Source organism: Myotis myotis, unplaced genomic scaffold (genome assembly GCF_014108235.1).
Source record: "Myotis myotis isolate mMyoMyo1 unplaced genomic scaffold, mMyoMyo1.p scaffold_m19_p_4, whole genome shotgun sequence".
In the NCBI taxonomy this organism is placed as follows: Eukaryota; Metazoa; Chordata; class Mammalia; order Chiroptera; family Vespertilionidae; genus Myotis; species Myotis myotis.
The window spans coordinates 40,366,918-40,377,161 of record NW_023416346.1 but is presented as its reverse complement, the minus strand read 5'-3'; the positions used below and the strand labels follow the sequence as shown (position 1 = coordinate 40,377,161).

General features: G+C 43.9%; 1 protein-coding gene across 1 annotated transcript; it reads right to left on the bottom strand.

The window, feature by feature from the left end:
- Positions 1-5,175: 5,175 nt before the first annotated feature.
- Positions 5,176-7,495, bottom strand: LOC118653375 (cancer/testis antigen 47A-like). Its single transcript, XM_036304120.1, has 2 exons — positions 6,704-7,495; positions 5,176-5,354 (listed from the first exon to the last, which is right to left on the bottom strand). The coding sequence occupies exons 1-2, from the start codon at positions 7,413-7,415 to the stop codon at positions 5,176-5,178; spliced, it is 891 nt and encodes a 296-aa protein (XP_036160013.1). The 5' UTR covers positions 7,416-7,495.
- Between the last annotated feature and the right edge of the window lie 2,749 nt (positions 7,496-10,244).

Below are 10,244 nucleotides of genomic sequence, written 5' to 3'. Positions count from 1 at the left end.
GCCTCTAATATGAAAATAATGCTCGACATCACATGTGTTTGGGAAATACAATGAGATACCACTATAGAAAAAAATAAATAAAAAATAATAAATTAGAATCCATTTTAACGTGCTCAAATCATACTACTTGGCCTGCACTTTCAGTTCAAATAATAGTAAAAAGGAGCCTTTTGCCTTCTTTGTAACCTTGTGGTTCTAGTCATAAGGAATACTATGTGAAATTCATTTTAAAATGTCAACACTGGTAACCAAAAAAAAGACTTGTGGGAGTGTTAAGTTTACTTCACTTTAATAGGCATTAAGTACCTACTAAGGAAAACTTATTGTCTAGGAGTGTGGGAAAGAAAGATAAATAAAACACTTTAAGGACCCAACCATTCAGAGATTCACTCCAGGGGTTGCTGCTAGTGGAACAGGGGAAATATATATAGTGGATCATATGTTAGATTATTATATATGTAATCTATATGTTAGAATATGAGATGTGCTATCAGAGAATACTGTATGAAAAAAGGTATCAATGCGATACAGCTCCTAGGGCACTTGAAACTAAAGAGAAAAAGAACAAATGGGACTACATCAAAATAAAAAGCTTCTGCACAGCAAAAGAAACCATCAACAAAACAACAAGAAAGCTCACTGCATGGGAAAACATATTTGCCAATGCCATATCTGATAAAGGCCTAATCTCCAAAATTTATAGGGAACTCATACAACTTAACAAAAGGAAGATAAACAATCCAATCAAAAAATGGGCAAAAGACCTAAATAGACACCTTTCAAAAGAGGACATCCAGAAAGCCAAGAGACATATGAAAACATGCTCAAAGTCACTAATCATCCGAGAGATGCAAATCAAAACAACAATGAGGTACCATCTCACACCTGTCAGACTGGCTATCATCAACAAATCAACAAACGACAAGTGCTGGAGAGGATGTGAAGAAAAAGGAACACTTGTGCACTGCTGGTGGGAATGCAGACTGGTGCAGCCACTATGGAAGACAGTATGGAGTTTCCTCAAAAAACTACAAATGGAACTCCCATTTGACCCTGTGATCCCACTTCTAGGAATATATCCCAAGAAAGCAGAAACACCAATCAGAAAGGATATATGCACCCATATGTTCATAGGAGCACAATTCACCATAGCTAAGATCTGGAAACAGCCTAAGTGCCCATCAGTAGATGAATGGATTAGAAAACTGTGGTACATCTACACAATGGAATACTATGCTGCTGTAAAAAAGAAGGAACTCTTACCATTTGCAATGGCATGGATGGAACTGGAGAGCATTATGCTAAGTGAAATAAGCCAGTCAATGAAGGAAAAATACCACATGATCTCACTCATTCATGGATAATAAAGGCCATTATAAACTTATGAACAAAAATAGATACAGAGGCAGAGCTGCCTCAAACAGTCTGTCAAACTGCAGTGGGAAGGCCAGGGAGGGTAGGGAGGCAGAAGGGGGTGGGGTAAGAGATCAACTGAAGGACTTATATGCATGAATACAAGCATAACCAATGGACATAAGACAGTGGGGGGTAGGGGAGGCCAGGGGATTGTCAAGGGCGGGAGGAAAAAGGAGACATATGTAATACCTTTTGTAATACTTTAAGCAATAAAAGAAAAGAAAAGAAAAGAAAAAAGGTATCAGTGCTACCAAGAAGGCACCTAGGAAACCTTAACTAAATGCAGAAATGAGGCTGTCTAGTTTCAAACTCCCAGTCCCTTCCCCTTCTCTCATCCTCTACTCAGGTCAAGGATGACTTTATCTTATTTTTCCTTAAGTGGATTCCAGAGATTGAGCGCATTTTCTCCTTTTCTCTTTTTATTTTCCCCATTATTTATAATGAAATATTTAAGATATACACAAAATTATAGAGAATAGTACTATAAACATCCATTTACCCACTACCCAGCATAAGAAATATAACATTACAAATACAGTTGAAGTGCACAGCGGAGTCCTCTGCAATAAAATTTCCCTTCCCTTTCTTTTCCCAAAATGTAACCACCGTCCTAAATGTGTTTATCTATCCAAACATGAATTTCTGTATGCTACATTGGTACACAGCTCCCATGAGCATGCTTTTTACTCCTGATTTGTATCCACAATCAATGTATGGTGATCAGTTTGCATGGTTTTAGACTTCATGTACATGGTATTATGTTTGTATCCTTCTGGAACCAGCTTTCCCTCCTTATGCATTTTTCTGCTGCCATCACCCACTCTCAGCCCCCCTATCTCTCAGCCCCTATGAGTTCTGGTCTCCGCAGTCCAGACCTTGCCATCCTGTTCAGTTTACCTGCAACAGTTCCAAGCCAGTGAGTTAAGGCTGGTCGTACCTTGGGTGAGTCTCAGCCTCTTCCCCTGTGGCTTTAATAGTGCTTCTCATACCTTTAAACTAGTGCAGGGGTCCTCAAACTACAGCCCATGGGCCACATGCAAATACAAATATTGTATTTGTTCCCATTTTGTTTTTTTACTTCAAAATAAGATATGTGCAGTGTGCATAGGAATTTGTTCATAGTTTTTTTTTAAACTATAGTCTGGCCCTCCAACAGTCTGAGGGACAGTGAACTGGCCCCCTGAACTAGTGCTTCTCAAGCCTGCACTGCATCAGAATCCCCTGCAGAGCCTGCTAAACACAGGCTGCTGGGCTACCCTTAGAGTTTCTGATTGAGTAGGTCTTGGGTGGAGCCCCAGAATTCCTGGGTGATGCTCATGGTGCTATTTTGGGGATCGAACTATGAGAACCACTGTTCCAAATCAATGTCTGGGCCCAGGCTCAGCAGCACCATCTGGCCTCCAGGCATGCTGGGCCACCTATGAGGTTTCCTTCGAAACTGTTCTAGAGCCCCTCTGTCTAGCAGACATATAATGCAAGTCACGTGTAATTTTAACTTTTCTAGTAGCTGCGTCAAAAAAGAAACTGGCAAAATTCATTTTAATAGTATATTTTAATTCAATATGTTATCATTTAAACAGGTAATCAGTATACAGTTTATTAGTGAGAGCGGTGACACCTTTTATAGTTAAGCACATCTCAAATCAGACAGAGCAGCTCTAAAGGCTTGACATCAAAAATTGTTTCCAACTCGACCTTTTAATTTATTTTGGGCTGCCATAAAATAATTTAAAGCAGGCGTACAAAATGGTGGAGAGTGATACCTTTCAAAACAAAGAGGTAAGAGAGATATGTGTTGGGATTATTTATCTAAATAAACTCTACCTGCATTTCAGTTTATTAATTGAAACAAACTTATTTTTAACTAAAACAAATGCTGTCAAATATAGCTATAAGAAATAAAAGTTAGATATCATTGGATAACATTTTTTGGGTGATGAATTTGGGAATGATATCAGTGTTTAATACAATTTACATGGATTTATGAAAATGAAAAACTTAAGAAGAGTGAACAACAAATTCTTTCTTCTTTATCTTCTTTCTAGTCCTCCAAACTGCAGGATTAAATGAAAGAAAATTAACACTTACAAGGCATTAACCAGCTCCAATGACTTGTAAATCTAAGAAAATAGCCCTGTGTGTACCTGCTGCATTTGTGCGCTATATCCCAACAAGGAGAGAACAACACGCTTCCCTCTTGTAACCTGCCTTGCAGATCATTTGATTCTGTCCAAGAGATCTATTGTGACATTTGGTCCACACTAAAATGCCTTGATATTTGGTTCTATCCAGAATGCCCATGCTTAGGAAACATCCTGGGTTCAAAAAGTCCATCATGTTTATATACACTTCTGATTTATAGGATTAATACATAAAAATATAAAGTTTTATTGGTCCAATAATTGTATTCTGGTCTTATTGCCAATAGTAACCTTTCTTGCCTCAGTAGCCTAGCTTGTAATGGCACATGGGGTTAGGTAGACAGCTCAGGGCTTCAATCTTGCAGAAAAGCATAATTTAAATATCAAGGACCTTTTGGCATAGACCAAATGTCTCTGTGGACTTTTGGACAGGACCACATATCTGCTAATTGTTACCTGCACCTTTGGGTATAGGATGCTTCTATAACCCATGGCTTCCATTGTGATCATACCAACTTGTCTCCCTCTTGCCTAGCACCCCAAATGCCTTTTCTTTCCCTTGAGAGCCCACACTGGTATTTAAATAAATCTCTCCACCTTAAAAGCCTGTGCTCATTCTATAAGTGACACTCCCAGACCCTCAGTTTCCATATCACCCATATAAGAGGCTATTATAAAACATGCAGCTATGAAAGTGCCATAAAAGAGAGAAAGTTATTCATTTAAATATAGTCAAAGATAAGATAAACCTTGAGACTTAATTACCAATTCAGTGATTAACAATAATCATACTATGACTAAGCTTCTTTTCTTTTAACTGTCACATGAAATACAAAAATCTACAACCAAAAGTTTAGGTATTAATCATTAAATGTGGTCCTACTTGAAATTGTTATCTTTTTGCTATTTGTAAGTTGTCCTTGTCTCCTAGTTCTTATAGGAGACGAATTTCTTTTTTTAAACTTTATTTTTGTTGTTGACATGATTACAGATGCCACCATTTACCACCCCCCTTTGCCCACCTCCACCCAGTCCCTGCCCCCACTTCCCTCTGGCCATCCCCACCTGTTTGCTGTGTCTGTGGGTTAGGCATATATGTTCTTTGGCTAATCATTTCACCTTCTTTCATCTAGTCCTTTCCACCCCCCTCCTGTCTGACAGCTGTCAGTCTGTTCCATGTATCCATGCCTCTGCTTCTATTTTGTCAGTTTATTTTGTTTATTAGATTCCACATGTAAGTGAGATCATATGGTATTTGTCTTTCTCTAACTGGCTTATTTCACTTAGTATAATAATCAGACTGCATTTCTATGGCCAAGCAATGAAGGCCCAACCACACAGCCCAGCTACTTTAGCTGCTGCATCTAGTAACTGCTTTCTAAACAAATACTGGCCTTAGGTACTGATTTCCTTAGTCTTTACAGATAGAGGACAGAAGACCTCATGAGAACAAATGAGTAGCCATGAAGTATAGTTCAGTACATAATGTGTTTTATATTACTAGGTGTATGAGTAGTCTATGAACATTCTAAGTAGTTAAAATTGAATTTCAAAACTAATTTTAAACAACATTTTAAAAATTAATTTACTGGGAGAATTAAAAAAAAAAATAAAGCTGTCAGTAACAGGTAAATGCCAGGAATGGTTGGGTGATATTCAAAGCGACACACAGATACCTGGATTTGCTGGCTCTGCTCTCTGCTGGATCCACAACCATTTCAGGTCCTTCCTGTTTTTGGTTCAACTCCTCGCTGTCTTCCTTACTTTCAGCACCCTCGGCCCCTTCTTCAGTTGTTTCTTTAGTGAAGAATAAGACAGACCTTGGGATCAGACATTCCCAGAAGAAAATCCCAGTTCGTAAAGAACGGGTTCACACATAAACCGCCAGGAGAAGCAGGAGGATGGAAGTAACTAGGAGAAGAGGAGCTGGGCACCTTCCTACTAGTTGCGGCAACACCCCCGTGGCCCGCACATTTCTGCTGCTCACTTGTTTGCACGGTGACATTACTTCCCTTTTCGTAGTAAGCCTGTGCTGCTGGTGCCTTCTGGCCTTGCGGAGAAAAGGGATCTGAATAGCCAGGGTATCCTGTATGTTCTAGTCAGGACTGTCTTGGGGAAATAGTTTTGCCTCAGCGACAAATTCTGTGTGAAGCTCATTAGCCCCTCAACCCCCCGAATCTTTCATTTTTACAAAGTCCCCGGGATCAGTTCTCAAAGTGTGGGGATCAAGCCTTCAGAAGCCAAGAGCCAGCACCAGGCATGCCGTTTGCTCGTGCTCTTCCTTCCGTTCCCCTCCCCTTCCTCCCGGCTCCCTCCTGAGCCCCTGCCCCTGGGAAGTCGGACCTGGGTCTGTGGGCCTGAACTGCACTGGTGAGCTCCGCTGTCTTAGTGGAGGGCGGGAGAGGGCGCAGCGGAGGGAGGGCGGGAGAGGGCCTAGCGGAGGGAGGGCGGGAGAGGGCCTAGCGGAGGGAGGGCGGGAGAGGGCCTAGCGGAGGGAGGGAGGGAGAGGGCCTAGCGGAGGGAGGGCGGGAGAGGGCCTAGCGGAGGGAGGGCGGGAGAGGGCCTAGCGGAGGGAGGGCGGGAGAGGGCCTAGCGGAGGGAGGGCGGGAGAGGGCCTAGCGGAGGGAGGGCGGGAGAGGGCCTAGCGGAGGGAGGGCGGGAGAGGGCCTAGCGGAGGGAGGGCGGGAGAGGGCCTAGTGGAGGAGGGCGGGAGAGGGCCTAGCGGAGGGAGGGCGGGAGAGGGCCTAGCGGAGGGAGGGCGGGAGAGGGCCTAGCGGAGGGAGGGAGGGAGAGGGCCTAGCGGAGGGAGGGAGGGAGAGGGCCTAGCGGAGGAGGGCGGGAGAGGGCCTAGCGGAGGGAGGGCGGGAGAGAGCAATGGACTTTTTTTTGGGGGGGGGGCGGGGAAGCCATAATGGGGGGGTTGGGCTTCTCCTGGGCCTGCGGTGTGTTGAGGGCCCGGCCCACCCGAGTGAGCATGACCTCCGGTGCGCCAGCTGTGCCCACCACCTGCTCACAGGCGGCCCGCCCCCCCGTCCCTCCCGCGACCCCCGCGACCTCCGCGACCCCCGCCCCCCACCCCCCACCCCCCACCGCCTTGCGACCCCCCGACCCGAACTTATCCCCTATCCGCTCCGCCAGATCCTCACCCCGGGGGGCTTCGGCTTCCTGCATGGGCTCCTCCTGTTCTTCCTCTGCCATCTCCCCAGCCGCAGACTCCTCGGCCATGTCCCTGGCCTGGCCCTCAGGCTCTGGGAGGGCCGGGACCCCAGGTCCAAATCTCGCAGGTCCATCTGCAGACTCATGCACCATGGCTCTGACCCTCTGTCTGGAGCCATGGGGCACCATGGCTACGAACCGTTCTCTGGAGCCCTCGGGCATCAAAAGCACACGAATCTGGGCCACACGTCCAGATCTCTGATGCCTGGACCGGGACATCCTGCGGATGCCGCGGGGACGCATGAGGATATGGTTGTTGTAGTGCATGCGGTGTAGCAGCGTGTGCAAGAGGTTCAGGAACATGAAGCGAAAGCCCGCCATGGGGAACTGGTGGGCATCTACTGCCATCTCTGGGCCCGGCTCCATGTTCTCCTCCTCCTCAGCTGGGCCAATGTCAGAATCCTCATCATTGGCACCTCCCTCGGGGTCTCCCACTGCCCGGGCCTCCTCCCCCAGGCTCTCCATGGCCTCTGCAACTTCTGCTGCCACCATGGCAGCAGCTGCGTCCCCCCCGCCCCCCTGGGGCATGGAGTTGAGGATCAGGGCATCCTGATCTCCATCTGCCCCTATCCAGGCCCCCGCCATTCGCACGGGACTCTCCCGGCCCCCTGGGGCCGGGTTCCCATCGTCACTGTCGGACATAGCAGCGGACAGTACCTCCTCAGGCAGCGAGCGGGCTGTGGCGTCGACGGCCAAGATGGCGCCCGGGAGCGGAGGCCGTTGACAGGGCCCGCGGGAAGGGGCGGGGCGGAGGAGGAACTGGCTGTCCACTGGCAAACGGCCTCTGATGGGCAGGTGTGGACGGCCAACCCACCCACCAAGGCTTCGCCACACCACGGGGGGTGGGGCCACGAGCGTCAACAAAGGGCCGGGCCTGCGCCTTACAAGCTCCAAGCTCATTGGCTGGGAAGCGAGGATTGACATGCCCTGTGTCCAATGGCAAAGGCCCTTAGCTTCTAGGATGGCTCACAATCAGCTCTCTTTTCTATGAGGCCTTTGGGTCCTGAGCTATCTTTCGGGCCCTGAGCTGCCATTTTAATTGTCTGGAAAACTATAGTAGTCCAATATGGAGGCACCCTGGACCATGTAAACCGAGAGGAGTTCCCTAATTTCCATGTGGTAATGGGTCATGTGAGTAGGGAGAGGATCATAAAAATGTTGTGTGGCTCAGACTTCAGCAGCAGAAAAATGCTCCAAAGAGTAGAGATAGAAGAATTTGGACCATTTAATGTGGTTAAAATAATTTGAAAAGAATGGACAGCATTGGAATATATGCACTCAGAACTGAGTGTTGAAGTGGTAAATGACAGGAGCTGGAAGATGTATAATAAACCTGACATTCTTGTCAAGCCTCCAAAGAATGAATAAAAAAAGACATACATCTTTTAAAGGACTAGGTCATCTCCTAAGAGCTAAGCATGACAAACATTAAAAGAGCAGGCTTCCTAGGATGTTTCTGAGGCAGAAGTTCAAGACTGTTGATTTTAAGGTCCACTTAAGACCTCAAGTGTAAATAATTCTGAAAATTATAGAGAAAATAACTATGTTATATTCACTCTAAAAAGTTTTATAACACTAAAATGTTTTTTTGAAAAACAAATATGTGTATAATTACATATAATATTTAGATAAATGTAACATCCAAGTTAAGTATTATAACACCAATAAATCCTATCAAGTTGAGGAGGAATTTTTTCCTTTCATCAACCCAACCAAATTTCAATGTTTTTAGTTTTCTTCTGGTCTCACCTCAAAAATGGAGCATGGCATTGTGATAAATCATTGGTTTAAATATGGAAGGCAATGTAGAAAATCTGTAATCCAAATCTTCACTACGAAGACAGAAAACTGAGGCAGAAACCCAATCTGAGGTCTGGAGTTGGTTTTAACATTTTTTTCCCTGATGTGATCTTGGGAAAATTACTTATCATTTCTAGTCCTCCATTTTTATCATCTATAAAGGTAATGATTACCTAGCTTTGAGAATCAAATAAGATAATCTATAAAAGTCCAATTCATACTGTGAAACGCTGTAAACTATTAGGCATTATTATTATATCAATAATAATTTTTCTGTTCTTGAACTATTGGAGAGAAGTTATTGTGTAATCTCTCAGGACTTCGGAGAGAATCATCTAATTTGGTTTTGGAGGGATCAGTTGTTTTCAGCTATATGGAGTTACATATTTCCTCCCTGGCTGAGTTCATACCATTTCTTCAGTTAAGATTTGAATGGGACAGCTAGATGGAATGAGATGGGGTTATATTTAGGATGTTAACCATTTGTTGAAATATTTTCCTAGTTTGATTTTTGCTTTCTAATTTGGTTAATATTTCTAAGTACATACTATTTTTACTTTATGTTGCAAAATCAAATATTTTCATTTTCATGGTTGTAACATCATTGTAAATTTTCAAATATTTTCTTATACAGAGATAAATTTTATATTTTCTTCTTTTTGGAAAAATATATAAATGTTTAGATTTAACTCCTTAACCTGTTTAGAACTAATACTGACACATGCTGTAAGATTTTTTGTTTTTAAAAGCTCACCTATAGCACCATTTTTGAGTAATTATTCCCCTCTATAATGATGTGTGGCCATGTACCCTTTAAAAGCAGAAGAGATACAAGAGAAAATATTCTCCCAAAATTTCAGAGCTGACAAGGCCTTTAGATATTGAATTTAAGCCCATTCTTTGTAAAATGCAGAAATAAAGGCCTAGGGCAGCTAACTGGATGCCCCCCTCCCAAAGCCATGCCACTTAATGGAGCAGCCAGGACTAGAACTTACCTCCTGATCTTTTTATCTGAAGTTGACACAGGCCTACTTCTTGTACATGCAGCTTCCAGAGAAACTTGGCAGAAGAAGTTTAATTAACCATGCACAAAGTAAAGGGTCATGAGTTGAGGGCCTCTGAATGTTCCAGACAAGTCCTCCTGATCCCCAATCAATCAGCAAATATTTACTAAATACTTACATAAAATGCAAGACCTTGTGCAAGACCTTGCCAAGGATGGAGAAGCAAGTGCCATCATTTTTGGCAATAAGTGTGTCTCAGTCCAGTTGGGAGAAAGAACTACATGTTCAGAATAAAATAAAAAGCAGCCCCTGACATTCAGAACTGGACTAGCACTAACAGATAAGCCATCCTATTCTCCTATTAGACATAAACAATTCCACAGAACACCAACATCAGTAAAGGTCACTCTGAGACCATGATAAAAGGAGACAAAACAAGGGCCACTTTCTAAATTTATTGAAGCAAAGACAAAAACAAGGTCACCAAATATTAAACATCCCCCTCTCTTGGCAAAAAGAGTGCCCACCACTTCTTTACCAATTACAGTTTTATGCTGGTTCTAGCTTCCCCTCACTATAGGTAAAATTTATTGAAATATTGCCCCACCCCCACTATAAGACTGCACACAGCCATTCCACAGTGTGTTCTTAAGGTGAAGGCAAGACC